Consider the following 20,365-nt stretch of genomic DNA (forward strand, 5'->3'; position numbering starts at 1 on the left):
ACAACAGCTAATACGAGGTAATGCATAATGCTTACACAACAGACCGGTTCCTTAGGGATGTCTGGTTCGATTGAGAGTCTGATTTCATAACAGCGTATCATGACACAAAGGATATATACTGCAGCGAAGTGGCACGTGATAGGTGGGACGGAATAAGGTTCACATCACATTAAATTCAATAAAAGCACATGCCGTAGCATGGATTGGAAACAAGAAATAATAAAAACAAATGATTGTGCACATTTTGAAAATTACAATGAAATGATCAATTGATGCTAAAATATCTAAAGGTGTCGGTCAGGAACTAGAGTAATAATGTGTTCGAAAAGACGCTGTTTTATTTCAACTAACGAAAATTACATTGATAAATTATCATCAATTAGTGATTTTCCTGTATCTGATAAAGGATAAATTTCAAGCGTTTTTTTTTTATTATATTTACTTATTTTTATTTTTCGAAAGTGTCTTTAAAGAGATACGAACATTTTCCTCTTGCATTTTTCATGAAGATCATTTTGGAACCCTTAACCACGCCATTTTTATTAAATGACGTAAAACAAACGTAAACTTTTACCCAAATAAAAATTATACTTATACAACCTGTTATAACTTATCCAAATGTCGTTCCATCTATATAATATATAACGCTCCATCAAGAAACTATTTCGTTCTTCCTCTGTAAGCCATTACCCTACTTTCTCAAATAGTCGTACCGATAACACTTCCAGGACGAGTCTACCATCAGGAGTGTAGGGTTGAAACAATGGTTACAAGATACGATTTTAATTAAGACTAACAGGATGTATGGTTAGCGCTCGGCCTTAATGTTAAGAGTTTTCTAATAGGGTAAAGATCTGTTCAAGTATTCTAGAATCTCCACCGGATTAAATACAAAAACCATCGGCACATCCATCTCAGCCCCATTAAAGCAGTCACACGTACCCCCGTCTCTACAGAATGAAGGATGTATGCTACCATATTATCACCTATTCAGAATGAAGGATGTATGCTACCATATTATCACCTATTGAGAATTAAGGGTGTATGCTGCCATATTATCACCTATTCAGGATTAAGGGTGTATGTTACCTTATTATCATCTATTCAGAATTAAGGGTGCATCTTACCTTATTATCATCTATTCAGGATTAAGGGTGTATTTTACCTTATTATCATCTATTCAGAATTAAGGATGCATGCCACCTTATTATCATCTACCAAGAATTAATGATGATGCTACCTTTGTATAATCTGTTCAGAATTAAGGATGTATGATCTATTCTGATTTAAGGATGTATGCTACCTTATATCGCCTATTCAGAATCATGGATGAATGCTGCCTTTTTATCACCTATCCAGAATTAAGGGGGTATGCTGCCTTACCGTGACATGTATTACGTACTTATATCTATCCAGAATTAAGGGTGTATGCTAACTTACCGTGACATGTAGTACGTACTTACATCTATCCAGAATTAAGAGTGTATGCTACCTTTCCGTGACATGTATTACGTACTTACATCTATCCAGCATTAAGGGTGTATGCTACCTTACCGTGGCATGTAGTACGTACTTACATCTATCCAGAATTAAGTGTGTATGCTACCTTGCCGTGACATGTATTACTTACTTACATCTATCCAGAATTAAGGGTATATGCTGCCTTACCGTGACATGTATTACGTACTTACATCTATCCAGCATTAAGGGTGTATGCTACCTTACCGTGACATGTATTTCGTCCTTACATCTATCCAGAATTAAGGGTGTATGCTGCCTTTCCGTGACATGTATTACGTACTTACATCTATTCAGAATTAAGGGTGTATGTTACCTTATTATCATCTATTCAGAATTAATCGTGTATGTTCCCTTATCATCATCTATTCAGAATTAAGGGTGTATGTTACCTTATTATCATCTATTCAGAATTAATCGTGTATGTTCCCTTATCATCATCTATTCAGAATTAAGGGTGTATGTTACCTTATTATCATCTATTCAGAATTAATCGTGTATGTTCCCTTATCATCATCTATTCAGAATTAAGGGTGTATGTTACCTTATTATCATCTATTCAGAATTAAGGGTGTATGTTACCTTATTATCATCTATTCAGAATTAATGGTGTATGTTACCTTATCATCATCTATTCAGAATTAAGGGTGTATGTTACCTTATTATCATCTATTCAGAATTAAGGGTGTATGTTACCTTATTATCATCTATTCAGAATTAAGGATGCATGCCACCTTATCATCATCTATCAAGAATTAATGGTGATGCTACCTTTGTATAATCTGTTCAGAATTAAAGATGTATGATCTATTCTGATTTAAGGATGTATGCTATCGTATATCGCCTATTCAGAATCATGGATGAATGCTGCCTTTTTATCACCTATCCAGAATTAAGGGGGTATGCTGCCTTACCGTGACATGTATTACGTACTTACATCTATCCAGAATTAAGGGTATATGCTGCCTTACCGTGACATGTATTACGTACTTATAGCTATCCAGAATTAAGTGTGTATGCTACCTTGCCGTGACATGTATTACTTACTTACATCTATCCAGAATTAAGGGTATATGCTACCTTACCGTGACATGTATTACTTACTTACATCTATCCAGAATTAAGGGTGTATGCTACCTTACCGTGGCATGTAGTACGTACTTACATCTATCCAGAATTAAGAGTGTATGCTACCTTACCGTGACATGTATTACGTACTTACATCTATCCAGAATTAAGGGTGTATGCTACATACGTTACAATTCGTAATACTAGCATCTTCCATTCGGAACAAAGGATGGATGCTACCATACTATCATTTATTCAAAATTAAGGGTGTACACGACATTTTACTGTTGTATAGCAGGAGTTAAGGTTGTATGTTGCCTAGCTAGTGTTTATCAAGGATCAAGAAAGCACACTACCTTACTGTAACATGCGTCTTCTTTCAAAAGAGCTCCTGGGTAAAGACTTTGTAAAGTGTACTGGTTACTTGAAACTCGTAAGTAACTTACTTATTTATTTGAATAAATATGCGGACAGTGAATACCCTCAAGCTTTTATATATAACGAGTTAACGTGTATGCTAGATTTATTAAAGGGAGATTACTCTAAAAGTCAGCACGAGTATGAGGTACATTGTAGTATAAAAACAGGCAACATGCATCGACATAGTCACTGCTAACAACTTATGGCGAAAATTTATTAAATTCAGTCGACACATCTTAGTGAAAATCTCCAGAAAACGACACATATCATAAATCTCTCCTTAAAGCGCCACTTTATTAACTTAATCTCATGAAATAAATCTCATTAAAACGCCACTAAATATTTTAAAACTCAACAGATATCTCCATCAGCATGTCGTTTTTTCTGGTAATAATCATTAATATCATATAGGGAGTTTCTAATAAAATAAAGCAGTGCATCCTTCTATCAGGATTTCTGTGACATAAGCTGTAGACAAAATGCCCCACAAGTGCAGCTTACAGAATAGTTACTGTGTTATGGGTATAACTCCGTGCCAGAAAGGATTGGAAAGCCTTCTGCGTATTAAGTAAAAGAGGGATATTCATCTTCATTACCGCTTAGAATTTAAAGTCCTTCATTGTAATTATGTTCTAAGATGCATTTCAAAAATCTTTTTTTTGTCAAGAAGCCATTTCTATGTTCATCGATTTCAGTGTTATCGTTGTCAAAGGAATTAAGTTAAACACGAAAACTCAAAACAGAACATTTTAAAATCTTGTTTTTGAATATTGAATCAATCTTACTACAGCACTTGAGCTTTGTTGCATGTGAAACCAATTTGGAAGTCAAAACGGAGAGACTGTTCACGTTAAAGAAGGCACCGCTCATGAATATGGGGATATACGCCCCAGAGTATATGGTATCGCGCTTAATCCTGGAATAACACTTAAAAAGATACAGGAACGGCTTCACTCGATACAAAATTCAGACGTGCTGGATGCTGTCTTAAAAATTCAATATTAATATGAAATAGTATCTGCCTTTTTTTATTGTTTATAGCCAGAGACGAGCTTGCCGCGTTTGTGTGATAGGTCTCGGCATACTCGGGGTTTCGTCACGCCAAGCTATAGTTGTATTGGTTAGGTACACGCTAGCAAACAGAACTAAACCTAAGTACCACTCACTGCGGAGTCTCGCTAATAGATTTAAATTACCAACAATTAAAAGTTAACAGTAGAAGTTTTTGTATATGTAGGGGAACTGGACTGGGTCTGGGTCGATCGCCGGCGACTAGGTAGCTCAATGGGTTAGAGCATCCGTCCAGAGTTTGGAGGGTTCCGGGTTCGAATTCCGGTCTGGCCTTGTGGTTCTCTTTCTCCTGTTACACATTTGGCGCCCGTCGAAATTTTCGTGTGTCTTCGGGGTCGAAGACTTTGTTAAAGTAATGAGGATTGTAGAGAACTAGACTGGATCGATCGCCGGCAACTATACATGTAGGTAGCCCAATTGGTTAGAGTATCCGTCTAGAGTTCGGACGGTCCCGGGTTCGAATCCCAGTGTGGCCGTGTATCTCTCTTTTCCTGTTACATAGGCATAGATCGATTTAATTTGAAAGTATGAGAAGCGGTGGACTTGAGATATAGCGTTGAATGTTTTAGAGTTTGAATTTTCACTGTAGAATTAGTCTTCCTTTTGCTCAATACAAGTAGATCTAAACGCAGGTATAGAACATCATTGCATGTATAATAATATTATAATGTGTAAATATATCTGATCTGAAAAGTAATGGAGAATAATGAAGTTACTATTCAGTTTTCTTAATTAAGAATCTTGAATCGTTGGTGTTAAAAATAGTTTAAGGTAAACGGCACCATCAAGTTAAAGTTTACCATTGTTACTGTCAGTAAATAGTCGTTCAAGTACTTTTCAAAAGAAATATTTAATAAAAATTTAAAAATCCCATGTTGCCATGCATTTTTGAGAGAGGAAGCTGTTCGTAATTTTAATTATTGAAAATTAATAAGGAAAAACCAAAACAGGAAAACTGCAGGAGTCGAACCCTAAGACCTTTACATCGTAAACCCCACATGTTACCAACGTTGTCATAGGAGAAGTTATTTTAAGCCACAGGGACCTGGGCATTTGTTACAGCTATATTTGGACCTAAACTAAGGTGTTAAGAATAATTTTTCACTCGTATATAAAAAATTAGATCACCATTGGGTTGGATTCCAATCTTCACTGAAAGTTGTAATAAACCCCTAAAACTTGTAAAATTACTCTTACTGTAATTAAGGTCGAATTATAGCTGTAACAAATTGTCAAGTCCCTGTGCTCTTAGCCAGAAAAAACTCCTTTTGATTGTTTTATCTTCTGTATATAATCGAATGGAATTGTTCTTCGCGATTTTAACTGTTGCAGTGGTACGTTTTACCTTAATTAACATCATTTTTCTGAATTTGTGACATATATTTGTTCATGTATATATGTAATATCAGAGAAAACTGTTATTGTATGTACAATGTGTATGTGTATACACATGTGATGCCGATAACTCCAGCGTTACGAACGGAATGTTTCGTTAGATCGCTTGCACGATTGTCTTTTATCTCTGTTTCAAAACGATTTACAGGGATCTCAAACACGTAATTTCTATCAACTACTAATTTATTGGGAATGTTCTCACACTGCGTTTGACTTGTGCGAAAAGCATTTCCGTTTTGGTCTCTATGTTGTTTTGAACAGAAAGCGACCCCTGCCGATTTTGAGGAAATAATGGATCTGCATTATCCAACAGCAGTGAAGGCGACCAATGTGGGTGGGGCCCCTTACAGAGATGGTGTTTTTCTTCCATTCGCAATATAACCACTTTTTTGTATTCCCCCTTGCAGAAAAAGAACGCCGAACCCCTTGTAAATTCGAGACATTAAATGATACTTCTAAACAATGTATACAAGAGTTCTGATCTTCATTGTTCATATTTACATATTGCCGATTGCAGACATTTCACAATTTGTTCTGCCCATGGTTTGTAAGTAGGCCCCTTAGACTCTTTCATATGTATCAAAGGAACCTCGTACACTGAAATTCTGTTTTTCAAAGAAAAAAGAACCTAATGAAAAATATTCAATTTGACATAAAATATTCGAAAGTAAGCAAACTGATAATGTATATCTGAGTTCAGTCACTATCACTCCAGCTGTCACTTTTATATAGAGACGTTTCTCTTAACTTCTCTTGAAAACTATTTATATAGCTGTCTTATGTTTTCTTTTAAAAAAATGTTTGAATGTGATCTTAAACCACTCGTTTTAAATGTTTCTATATATGATTTAAAGTCCCTTTGAAGGATATCACGTTCTCAGTTTGACAAACTCTGTCGGCGATATATCTTGTGCACCGATAGCAATTTAATTGACTCCTTCACAAAAACGGTTTGCCTGGGCTGATTTGGTTTCTCGGGTGATAACAAAAAATTGGTATTTCAGTGGCGCTTATTCAACCTGTGTATTTTGCATATAAGAACGATTTAATGCTTTTTCATTTGAATTTTATACTTTGGCCTTATTTTACCGACACAAATACTGTATCGAGATATTCGAAAACATTGAAGCGTGCCTTAAAATAGTCAATCAAACACTCGATTAGGTTTGCACAGTAAGAATAGATGGAGTTGCGAAGTTGACTTCCGTCACAGAAATAGACACGTTTCCGGTTTGGTGTCCGTTTCAAATGAAACAGATACAGTATATTGGTAGAATTAACAGCGGAAGTCGAGCAAGCACAGATAAGTGAAAACCTTACACCACAAATGATACTGTTAATGTAGCAAACAGGAAGTACCGTTCATTGATTTATTCGGATATTTTCAGACACGACTTATGCATTTTAATCAACTGTTGACGAGTTCGATAACACTGTACATCTCAAACGTCGAGACAAAAACTGATGTTCAATGTATTCAATAAAAACAATCTCTAGTTTTCTCTCTACTACGTAAACAATAAGTCTCCTTATTAATTGTCTACGACTTAAATCTATCCCCTGCGCCCCTTAAAATATTTTGGCCTTCTCATAGACGAAGTTCGTATGTTTTTCAAGGAACAAAAAAATGTTTTTTCCCTTGTAATAATCAGCGTCTAGCTCAGATTTGATCAATAAAGACAGACCGAAATGTCTTGATGTTATTTATTATCATTCCCCACGCACAATTCTCCAGTATATTGTAGAGTTCCAATAACAAGCAGATTATATTTGAGAATACAACTCCAGATATCGGATATCAATGGTAACTCAGGCTCAAGGGTCTGATTGTCTGTTTTTATCATAATACTACATGTACTATAACATCAACAACAGATCATGCAGTGTTAGACGTGACATCATAATACACCGCGTGATGTTATTCCATACTGCGACCCCCCCNTCACAGAAAATAAATTTGTGTTACACATTAAAGCTATGCTGTTCTAGACATACCGGTACATCACGTGTTCAGTAACCAGTCGTACTACAAAGAAGCGCCTATATGGAGATATAATATTTCAATTCCGAAGGCCAAACGTACTGCACCATAACGCCATTTCATTCATATCAGACTCATAAGTCGTACTGAAGACAAAAATACTGTAAACTAAACAGTGCCAGGTAAATTCAAACTACAAAGTAACGGCAAATCATGGGGACTAATATTCCATTGGCACAGTCTACCTCCTTTGGACGCTAAATTAATCATTAGAAGTCAATGTGTACGACGTAATGGATTTCTGCTTGTTTGTCCGGGTTTAACGGTCCCTCACACAACAAGGTTTCTTAGGGCTTATTTAAACATTCAGTTAGTCAATACAGTTTTCCACAGAACCCCACCTTACTGCAATATTCACGAAACAGTACACATTACGTTTCTCTGTATACACTACGACAGCAAACGAGCAAAATTCCCTTGGTGTAAATTTTTATCTGAATTTAAACTTGCCAGGAACCCGTAAACAGGTTTATCACATTTGAATACTCACGAACAGTTTAGAAATAAACATCTTGAAGACGCTGTGAAGTTTAAATGAATTCGAACAGCTCAGAGCTCGAGGTACACTTAGTTAGACGGAAGTGGTTCTTCGCAGAGGAAGTTACTGTTCCTCTGCTATAAAGTTGCAGAATTACATTACAGATATCCGCAGAGGAAAGCCAATAACTTTCTATTAACAGTACGTTAGGAGGATTTAATCTGGTGTTTTTGTATAATTTCTGCCGAAAATGAATTATCGTGCAAGGTGCACGCCACTATAAATAACCAAATGTCAACGGGTCAAAGTTCAGCCACTTCCTCTTCCTGAAGAAATATTTCCGCTGTACCCAGCCTAGTTCTTATGTGTGGTGGACGGTTAACAGTATAAATCTGATTTTTGAAAATATATTTTGTTTAATTGATTTTCCAGCAAGCTGACGGGTGGCACTGTTACAAATGTCATTCAGCAAGGAAATAACATCAATCACTCTTTGTTAATATTTCTTCGTGATTTTAGTAGAAAAAATTGTTGCACATGTCGGTAATGATTTTCCGTTATTCATAACTAACGTCAATAGTAAACCAATTAAAGACGCAGTTTTCGTTTTATTTTGTTATTTTTAAACTGAATATAAAAGAATTGTTTTAAGATTTTCATTTTCAACATTTATGTTGGTATGAAACACAGTCCCACTGATACATATTAGCATGATGGGCACCACAATTGGTCCCTAATAACGCAGGCAGTATGGCGGAGAGACCTAATAACGCAGGCAGTATGGCGGAGAGTCCTAATAACGCAGGCAGTATGGCAGAAAGACTTAATAACGCAGGCAGTATGGCAGAGAGACCTAATAACGCAGACAGTATGTCGGAGAGACCTAATATTACGTCATAGCATTGTGACATTGCATTAAGACAATGGACATGCGGTTTGATCAAAATACAACTGTGTTATAATAGCACATTAAAATGTTTCATCTAAATTACTCTTTGATATCAAGGAAAAGTTAAGGCTTTACTGTAAGAATTAACTCGTTTTCAATCAAACACCGGTAAAGACTACCCTAGTCACTGATCTTTCAACTAGACAAACAGGAAAAAATGCGTATCAGGGGCTTACCCCACCCACAGCCCTTTCACACGTGACTTGTATTCAACACCAGTGACCACACACCGGTAACAGCAGCAGCACTGTGCACATGCACGCTCGAAAACGGGTCGAGTTACACGATATGCATTACAACATGTCGCTGTTCTATATAACTCCCGCATCTACAGACCTTATCAATTCGTTATCCGTCACTTATCTAAAGATGACGGGTCACATAAACTATTTATCTAAAAAGATGTGTTGGATTTCATATATAAAAAACGATTTTCTGTACATTTCAGAATGATGGGTCATTTATCAAACACGTTTACAACATTGATGCATGGCCGTTTTTGAACGCTATCGATTCAAGCGCACATATCACTATGCCTTTTTCTTATTTCGAACCCGTACGTGATGATAGATGTAAGTAATTTCAAATGAAATTAATATTTTTTTAACCAAAGGCCGATGGGACTTTGATGAAAGGAACTCCAAAATGATTTCTGGAGTATGACTGCTACTTCAAGGGAGGGAGAGTTTACCATTTCGATGATGGGATTACACAGTTAACGCCTTTTTTCAAAACTGGCCGTTTAGATACCGCTGGAGCCGATAAAAGCATTTAACTTAATTGAAAAGTGCCACACGAGACACCATGTTTGCTCTAAAGTACGAAACTTTAAACCATGAAAGTAAACACACTAGACACAGTGTATTACACACTGATCGTGAGTTCAAGAAATTATATTCACTTCAAAGTACGAAACTAAAAACCATTAAAGTAAATAAACAAACGAAAAGTTCGTTAGAATTCACCAACGTTATGTGCAGTTTGTCTTTAAGTACAAATTAAAAAAAGGACAAGAAAGATGTGTTTTACTTGCTGTAACGGGATATAAAGACAGAATTCCGATTATGTTTGGGTTTAAATGCATTCATTACGTGTATTTACAGAGTATAGTACGTATCTGGTTAATTTCAGGGTCCGCCCTATTTTAGTTCAAGTCAGGTCAACCAATAAAATGTATGTATGTACAAGTACAACATGTCTATGGTTAATTTAAACGACTTAAGTGAGAGACAGGTTTTTCTATTTCTGTTTTCTGTCTGATAAAGATATCTTCTGATACGTTTTGATGTCTGTTGTGTTAAAAAAACTAAGTGAGGACATCCATAGCATTGCATTCCTTATAGAAATGCCTTCATTTATGTCTAAGTCGTGATGAAATATTGGACGGAGTGGTGATGGCGTTGAATTGGAACGTATATAATATTGATAGGTACCTGTATGTAAAATCTCTTTTAAACAAAATTAGGAATGGTTGTCTGTCTGCTTCAATGTATTACTCGAGCTGAGTTATCCCGGAATAGTACAAGGACGTCTAATATAATCCGCACTTAAAACGATATAAGTGCGTGACGTCATTAAAAACGAAGTACGAGGAAATGACGTTATGACTAGATATTGTTAATGGTCTTAAATCTTTTCATATTCAGTTTGAACAAATTTTTTTTATTATCTTTGGGACGATTTAGCAATTAGATTCAATTATTTTTACGCATCGTGAAACTTCGTTTACAATTTCCTTATTCGAGAAACCAACAAAATTCATTAGGATAGATGGCATGACACCTTCACACCATTTTTTCCTATGATCTAGTCAAGTTTATCACGCGCAGTTCTTTTAATAGAGGCGAACCTACATCAGAATTATGTTACACAGACGCTTCACCTCTGCACATACACCCTTAAGATCAAAGGCGTTGCACAGAACGTCGGCGCGTGGCCGTGGTTCAATGGCTGCCAAGGAGAGGGAACCGTCGACTGATCCCGATGTCGAACCAAGTGGTCGCTCCTTCTATGACTTCCCATACCGAAGGTTTTAACGTTGTCTAAACAAACGCCATGAGGGGCGTCAAAGGGGCGTCAAAGGGGCAATACACAACACGAGACGTTTGTATATAAACACATCTCGTCTTTGATTGATTGTCTTATAATTACTGCACAGCGTGTAATAGCATAAACATTGTTAGAGGGAGATCGTGTAAATATTCCAGTACATCATAAACCATTGCAAGACCTTACTAACAACGGACAACGTGTGGAGCACAACCAAGAAATTCGCCGCCCATCCGTTTTATATATTTATATACATATTATCCTCCGTAATATAATTGTCAGTTATGTATGTTATATAAATATTTGTGGCGTATAAATAAATATATCTGGAAGTTGGTTAGCACGTCATGACAACGTATAAAGGATGCATAAAGCAGACAGCGTGAAATCCTTTGAGGGTAATGATATAAACCTATATCTCCTGGGACAGTAGCCAAACAATACGCCCTCGACTTCAAACAAACTTACACACTTAATAATAGAGGAAGACATACTAATGATGTAGATTTCGATTTTGTTATCACACGAGCAAAGGTGAAATGCTTTTAAAATCACACGAACGGTTAGCATAAAGTTTTTTGAGAGAGAAAAGGAAACAGTTATTTTGTTTTTGTCTATACGAGTTGACTACGAATTGTATGCTAAAAACGCAACCAATTTTGGGATAAAACCAGTGTGATGATGCGTTGTAATGAGAACCTTACCTGCTTGCGTTCCATAGGTCAGCGCCGTTACAATAACAATCCATTCCAATATCGAAACCATGACGATTCTCGGGATCAACTCAAAACAGCGTCAAATCAGAAAACAAATATCATTCCATCCGTTAAAAACGTTCCAATAGATAATCTGTTTCAAAAATAGCCCATCGTTTAACGAGAAAAACGCCCCCTTTCGGAGTCACGAAACAGTGGCTACAGTGATTAACTTCCTGACTCCTGTCACATGGAAACCGCCCCCTAGTGGCTAGAATTATGAGGCTGAGATGACCTTCCGGTTCACGAGCATGGTGGGGTGACGTTTACCCTTGGCGAAGACTCGAGTGGTGCTTGGGACCGGGTCACTCCACAAGTTGCTGTCGTCAGCAAGAGAGTCCGATGTCTAAAACCTCTTGAAAACAGAAGTCTCGTGTCTCTTTATTTAGCATTAAAAATTCGGAATGTTTTGTGCTGAATGTCTTTTGCAGTCCTCTCTGATGTATAACTTGACAGCAAAGCTAACTTTTATGTTTGCCGAATATTTTTCAAACTCTTATAAATAAGTCCTTTTCAAACAAAATGATTCACTTATTCAAAACATTCTTCATTTGTTAATATAGAAACGGTTTCGCTCAAACTTGGACCTTATTGTCCACTCTATTTAATGGACAGTACACTATCACATCTCATAGTTACAGAGAAATATAAAACAAGTCCAAAGTTCACCAAAACAAGGTAAGTTAATTCCCAAACTTTACATCCAGACACTTCCGGCTATCTACACCCCGTGCGTGAAACTTCACACCTCTTCCATGAAGAGTTTGGACTCATTTCCGCATCATCCTCTGTCGATAATCCACTCCAGAGTTTGTGTAAGGATATCAGCATATGTACCCGCCGCTGAGATCGCAGCACGTGCAGCGTCCTGGAGTTTTCGGCATCTGTCCGAGTGTTTAAAAACAACCACAGCAGTAAAGGTTTCCTAATCACATCGACTTGTGTTGCTTTAGGTCTCGTGTAAGTGTGGTCGAGTTTGCTTGGGTAACTTGTCCACTTCCGTTTGAATGAGCGCTTTATATGTAGTACTGGGAGCGGTGCGTAGCGTATTGGCAGCATTCATCCCGTCAAATAGATATGGAGACGTGTGTTAGCGCTATTACAGAGATCGACCGACGGGTTTCGCCTGCCTTCTACATGTATTTTTTATTTATTTTTGTAACGACCACCGTGTGTAATTCATACGTTAATGACTGCCATGACTATATACAACATTAAGACTGGACACGAAAGTCTGTCTACGTCGGGTAAACTTATTGTATTAATGACGCTGATAAAATAGATATGTACATGACTATTTCAGCTCCTCAGCATTATAGTAGATATGTATCGGCGACTTGTAATGAATTTTATGACTTTCTTATAATGTGAACTTTGATCATGAAGGTAAAATAAATAGCCAAGGGATAACGGTCTTTTATTCCGGATTACTTCCCAAACTGATATTCATATTACATTTGCGTAGACTAAAATACTTTTTAAGGAGAAAATATAATCTTTACAAGAGTAATGATGTGATATCATGTGGTTCAACCCTAGGACCTCTTGGTAAATTGACCGACGCATTACCGACCGTTCTTCTCCGATGCTAGTTTGTTAAGGTGGGATACTAGTATCAAATGAAAAAAGTACGAACCATTTGGCTAAGAAGTTTTCTAATCTTCAAACACAAATTAAAAATGTACCACGCATAGCTTTTCTGTAAAAGACAGTTAATGACCATAGTATATTATACACAGAAGTGTACGACTGTGGGCAGAGACATTATTTATCTGCTGTATTTATCATAAAAGTTGTAAATCAGATTCTCAGACCACTGCAATCATATTAGAATTATATCATCATCTAAACTTTTGAACGAAGTCGTCAGATAATATAAGGAAAGACACATTAAATACTGTATCGTCTATTAAACTAAGCCGACAAGTCTACTACATTACTTAAACGGAGTCGGCTGATTTATCTAGTTATTAAGGTAACCATTAAACACGTTATGATACATTTCAATGAGTAGCCTAGTATTCTGAGATAAACCAGCATAAATAATTCGTATGATATACATAAAAAAAGAGTCGCCTAAACATGAACCATTACACTGAAATGCCTACATTGCATATTTGATACATTTCACTGAGTCGCCTACGTTGTATATTTGATACATTTCACTGAGTCGCCTACGTTGTATATTTGATACATTTCACCGAGTCGCCTACATTGTATATTTGATACATTTCACTGAGTCGCCTACATTGTATAGTTGATACATTTCACTGAGTCGCCTACGTTGTATATTTGATACATTTCACTGAGTCGCCTACGTTGTATATTTGATACATTTCACCGAGTCGCCTACATTGTATAGTTGATACATTTCACTGAGTCGCCTACATTGTATAGTTAATACATTTCACCGAGTCGCCTGCGTTGTATATTTGATACATTTCACCGAGTCGCCTACATTGTATATTTGATACATTTCACCGAGTCGCCTACATTGTATAGTTGATACATTTCACCGAGTCGCCTACATTGTATAGTTGATACATTTCACCGAGTCGCCTACGTTGTATATTTGATACATTTCACTGAGTCGCCTACATTGTATATTTGATACATTTCACTGAGTCGCCTACATTGTATATTTGATACATTTCACTGAGTCGCCTACGTTGTATATTTGATACATTTCACTGAGTCGCCTACATTGTATAGTTGATACATTTCACCGAGTCGCCTACATTGTATAGTTGATACATTTCACCGAGTCGCCTACGTTGTATAGTTGATACATTTCACTGAGTCGCCTACGTTGTATAGTTGATACATTTCACCGAGTCGCCTACGTTGAATAGTTGATATATTTCACTTAGTCGCCTACATTGTATAGTTGATACATTTCCCCTGAGTCGCCTACATTGTATAGTTGATTCATTTCACCGAGTCGCCTACGTTTTATAGTTGATACATTTCACCGAGTGGCCTACGTTGTATATTTGATACATTACACTGAGTCGCCTACGTTGTATAGTTGATACATTTCACTTAGCCACCTACATGTATGGTACATTGCACTTAGCCACCTTCATGTGTGGTACATTGCATTTAGCCACCTATATTCGATCATTACACTGATCCTCCTTATATTCTAGGATAAGATACCTTTAATTACCCGTGTTTCCCCCACAGCTCCGTTTGGCCTTGGTTGCAATCCCAATCCTGGGTCCACACATCGCAATGTCAATGGAACTAGCCGTGTCAGGGTTTTTTTCTATTTTCTTACACGTATCATGGTGTGTTCAATTATCTGGGGGAAAAAAATGATCATATCGATTTCTAAGTCGTTGAAACAGTTCAAGCTTTATGAGCTACGGGCTAGATTTCTAACATTGACTATACTTGCAGTACAGCTTTTCCTGATAGTTGAAATGAAGAATATGTACGTCCAAATTTGTTTCAAGACGGTTAAAAGTTGTCTCTCGACAGTTGTCTTCGGAAACGTTATGGTATCTAACCAGTATACTCACTGACGTTCTAAGTGTCGCACGTTTAACATTCCGCATTAGTTTATGAATGTCACGTAGTTTTCTTAAAATAATGATGTCATAAAAAAAGAAACCGGGCTGTTTGATTCGGGTTTTTTCGGTATTCATGTAGAGTAGTGAGTAAACGCCCGACTACTTGACAGTTTTTCACAAAAGCTCCTGCTAGCTTGCTTCATAATAGGATGGAAAAGAATCGCAGGAAATAAGAAGTAAGGAGAAAAGCATATTTAAGAACATGATTAAAACGATATAATATTTCGTAGAATTTCTCAAACCATTCCTCATTTTACAGATCCTACCGAATCGTTCAAAGAAATCTTTGAGAAACAAAAGTCTCTTAACAACAGCTAACAAACTCGTCAAAAAGTATTTTTCTTTGTACACAAAATTCGTTGACGTCATACGCTCGTACACAATCTTTGTTGTCGTCATACACATATTTTCACTAGCCATTGACAGTGGATTTCCTTCAAATGTTATTGTTTCTCAGATACACTTATGATGTCCTGGGACGACTTTGCGAGAGTAAATACAATTTCTGAAAATTCTGAAGATTATTGGTTCAGTGATCACTATAAATCCAAGGGACATGAGAGCTTACAGTTATTGTCTTAAGGTTGAGATAGCAAAATTTGAACGAAATTCTATAAATAGATTTGTAATATGTAAGTTAACGTTAATCCTTAATACAACAATATCGTACCTAACGTATGGGGATCAATAACAGAACATCGAGGATATTATGGAAAAAATCACTGTAAATGTCGACAGAATCGGCCAACGTCACTGAAGACTCGTGTTGGCATGCATGGACACCAGACAGCAACACGTGGGAGAAACAAATGGTGATAAACCTCCTGAAGTAGAACCCAATGGCGCGTGGAGACCACGATAACGAGGCTGTCACTCAATATTTTTAGGAGATGTTGCACGTATGGGTATTTGTAATGGTCGTTTTGCGTTACAAACAGCACAATCAAAACTTCTAAACTTCTATCTTCATTTAACATCACACGTGTTCATATTTTACTGTATCAAATATTCGACATGAGCAAAGTTCATTCGTGAATACTTTAGTTATCTCGTAATGACGCTATCAGACAGGCACGGTAGCCTTGTCTGCGTGTGTGTTCCAGAAATGGCTTCCCAACATAAATAGCACTGTTTTTCTTTCACACACGAGATAGATTTCCGTATATTTACCAGAGAAAAAAAATGATAAATTTGTCTTCCCCTGGGAATCCGTGTCAGTTTTTTGGAGTACAGAAAACAGAGTATATCCCGTCGTACAAAGGAACAAGATTTGATGGTGTTTATCTGTTCCTATGTATGGTCTACTCCTATGACACAATAACCGCTCTGGCCCATTTTATCGGTTCCCACGAGAGAAACACTAACTACACGTGCTTTGAAGAAACAGCATAATGTCACGTTAACAACGAACATCCCGTCAAATCGGCTTGGAAAACATGTCCTAGTGATCTTCAGTAAAACAGAAACATGTTTATGCGTTCATCTTTGATCAATCCTGTACAATCGGGTTTTGAAGTACATGTATATTGCATTTGAGCGGGTTTGTTGTGTAGATAATTATATTTAAAAAAAAAGAGAGAGAGAAAGAAAATACATACAGTTTTGTAAGTTGTATTGGAATCCTAGCCTAGGAATGTTGAAATAAAACATGACTGAGGAATTCATTGCAACTAGCTAACCGACTTTGATATTACATATCGTTGTTTCAGAATCGTGTGATTACCACTATACAACAGTAAACAGAAAATTCAGAAGTGTAGTGCCAGTTGCTAATTATTTTCTATTTTCCCTTTATTTCAGGAAACTATCAAGATATGTCTTTTGTGTTTAACTTATCAAATTATAGTCATGCATGTTTTATAGCAACAAAACACTTTCTAAAAACTTATATTTGGAACTTTCATTACATCCCAATCGGTTATCAATTTTTGAGTTTGAATAATTTAAGTTCCATCAAGATTTTTTCCAGGCGCTCAAAATCATCGTTAACCATGCGTTTGTTTCGCTAGAATGCTGACGTTGACATGGAGATTTGTCATTTCTCGAAGCGTCGTGTCGATACGATGCTATCACCATCTATCACGGAATACCTTGGTCCTAGAAGGATGACCCATCATTCCTTTCATGTCGTACTCGATCACAATTTTAGTTTAAAAGCTAAATTTCGTCTGACTGTTTATGAAATATCCATAATAACGCTACACGTGCAAATCAAATGTAAATTCCATAATACACTTAGTACTTATCCTGCCAAACGCGTTGAAATAATCCGGGTAACGCATGTGATGAAAGTGTTATTACACCGCCTCAATAAGGAGGCATTTTCGTTTCGTTTTTTTCTTTGAAAATTTTAGTGCTATTTTTATCGGATAATCCGGAGTGAAGATCATGGTGTGCATTAAGGCATTTCCATTACTACCAGGAAAAATGGCAGGAGAATAAAAATGAATATCTTATGTCTGTCAACGGCACGGTATCATCTGAGACAATCTAAGGCTAAACAAGGTTTACTTTCAAAATATATGTGATTTTGTTTATAACTAGCAAGCCAAATTTTGTGGGAAACAAGACAAAACCTGTACTTTATGGAAACTAGGATTCAGTAGTGAAGTTGCTACTTATGAGCATTTCATATTTGTGTTTCGTGTTTTAATTATCTAAATATTTATCATAAATGTCTTTATAACACCAAATAATCTCGAAAAAGAAATCTCGAAAAAAGTAATGTTTTCTTTATATTTTTATCTGACAGTTTTCAGTATACATGAGCGACGTGTTAGTCAATTGTATTCAATTTTGTCAATTTGTTTGCCTTGTTCACCTTGTTCAATTATCTGATATACACAAGCTAAAAGGAGTCTATAGATTCACCGTGCCTTAGAGAATATGTTGATATCTTGCAGGGTAAAAAGTCAGTCTTAAAAGCATGTTCATCTCTGCCCGCTCCCCTGATAATAAATTGCTATCGCCCCATACACGTTAAAAATGTTTCAAAAGACAGCCCAAGGTTCGTCACTACGAAAATCAGCGTACAGGAAATCAATGTTGAAAATGTCAGATTATTTTGTTCCAATTTTCTGTACGATTGCATAACAGTTCTGAATCCCGAAAATAGCAGACGACATCAGAAAAGATGTCGGTGACCTTTCGAATTCCATTCCAGTCCATTATGCTTGTATTTTTTTTAATTTCCCTTTAAAGTTCACGTGTCACTCGATGACGCAATCTTAAATGGCATCTTTGTGTCGCGACATGAAACATTTTTTCATTTTTTCATCTTCATTTTTACTGTTGAGTACTTCTCCGTCATGAAAATTAATTTATTTGCTGTATTTTAAACTATCGAGTTGTTTGCAGGAATAAACTCCATTGTTTTCCCTCTCAACAATACCTCAGACTTTGTACTTTCGATTGACTGAGACACAAAGGTAGTTTCTTTAAATATGACCTTTAAAGAGTAAATGTTGTTAAAATTCTAAATTGTTATTGTAGACATCCATACATTTTGCCACTGAAAGAAGTATTATGTTTCAATATTTGAATGAAGACCACAGTAGGGTAGATATATTCTGGTTCCAAACATCCCGTGTTGGAACAGACGGTCTGTTTAACTTTATTTAGTATCCAATATAATGTGTGAACTATTTTCACCAATAATTTTATTGCACTCGCCAAGTCTACAAAAACTTACGCAAATCGATTAAACTCATCTTTGAAAAACAGTCCGAGTTTATCCATGAAATATATGCATACTAAGAGGAAAGGACGTGGTAAAAGAATTTTCAGATTCAATTTCTTTATTTTTTAAATCCTGACTATCTTGGACAACTCGGCGATTTAGGTAAACTTTTGTAAGAAATGTTATTATCGGATTGATATTTCTTTTACAATTTCAAAACTCGAGAAACCAAAATAAGTAGAACAACCTTTAACCCCTACTTGATACATCACAGGGTAAGGGAATATCTAACGGCTTCTTGTTGAATGGGAGTGTTTTACAAGGGCGGCAGGACACTTCAATTTTCTATCTCTTTCGGGAAACGTAAATAATACTTACGAGAAAGCCCGTACACTATTCTGCTCATGTTATTTAAGAATCGTAGAGAAAACTAACACTTACATTTAAGGAACTATTCCCGATATTTTTACTGGTGAAAATATAATAAACATAGAGCTAGCATCAAGGCTTTGTCTATTGTGAGTGGAATGACGATAGCACAGAACAAAAAGCCACTTACAAGGATGTCATTCTTCAGGTAGTTTATTCACACGGTTTTCGTAGTTTGATTTTGCATGTTTTAAATATTTTGTGTTAAAAAGTAAAACCCCATTGAAGATCGCACAAGATTAATGAATTTGCTCCATTTAGAACAAGAACAGATCTTTATCATTGTGCTTATTTTTCAACTAATCGATTCCAAGTTTAAAGAATCGAAATTTCAGCGTGTTTAATAACCTGTTAAGTACCCCACCAAAAACAGAATATCTAACACAATAAAACTATGTTTTTCCATATCAATCTCCAGGCTATTTCCAATCTGGGTACTTTAACAACCCTGGTGTAGAAGTGTCTATAACGTTTATGATGTATAACCTACCAATGTGTTCGTGGTTCTAACATGCAACATTCATTCAACATTAAAAAATAAAAACGCCTCACGTAGAAAACGACAATAAAAAGTCAGTACGAAATCGATTTTCGTTTTCGTTTTGATTGATGTATCAGCTGTTGTTTTGTTATTATGCGTTAAATGATAACTTTCTCGTTACATTTCACATGTTTTATGATTTCTTCAGTAGCTACTGAACAATCTGAAGTTAAACATACTGTAACAGTAACAACATAAATGGCGTATACATTCACATTCACTCACGGATACCAAACGTGGTTCAGGAAACCGGACTTTTTCGGAGCTCTTGGTTTAGTTTCGTTTACCTTTATTTTTGTGAGGTTTCATGATGTTGTATCTTGCCATTTAAGTGTGTGTGTGTTTTTCCTTGATTTGTGATAATACATCTGTATTGAGTTTTCATGTCCTCATATTG

The 20,365-nt window shown here is 36.3% G+C and overlaps 1 protein-coding gene across 1 annotated transcript in view; it reads right to left on the reverse strand.

The window, feature by feature from the left end:
- The window catches only part of LOC110451576 (neuronal acetylcholine receptor subunit alpha-5-like), a 57,819-nt gene extending 45,024 nt beyond the window's left edge, over nucleotides 1-12,795 (reverse strand). Inside the window, exon 1 of the mRNA XM_021499677.1 lies at nucleotides 11,694-12,795. Within this exon, the coding sequence (XP_021355352.1) occupies nucleotides 11,694-11,754 (61 nt within the window). The 5' untranslated portion in view covers nucleotides 11,755-12,795. The remainder of the gene's footprint in view (nucleotides 1-11,693) is intronic.
- Between the last annotated feature and the right edge of the window lie 7,570 nt (nucleotides 12,796-20,365).

Source organism: Mizuhopecten yessoensis, unplaced genomic scaffold (genome assembly GCF_002113885.1).
Source record: "Mizuhopecten yessoensis strain PY_sf001 unplaced genomic scaffold, ASM211388v2 scaffold6135_1, whole genome shotgun sequence".
Taxonomy (NCBI): Eukaryota; Metazoa; Mollusca; class Bivalvia; order Pectinida; family Pectinidae; genus Mizuhopecten; species Mizuhopecten yessoensis.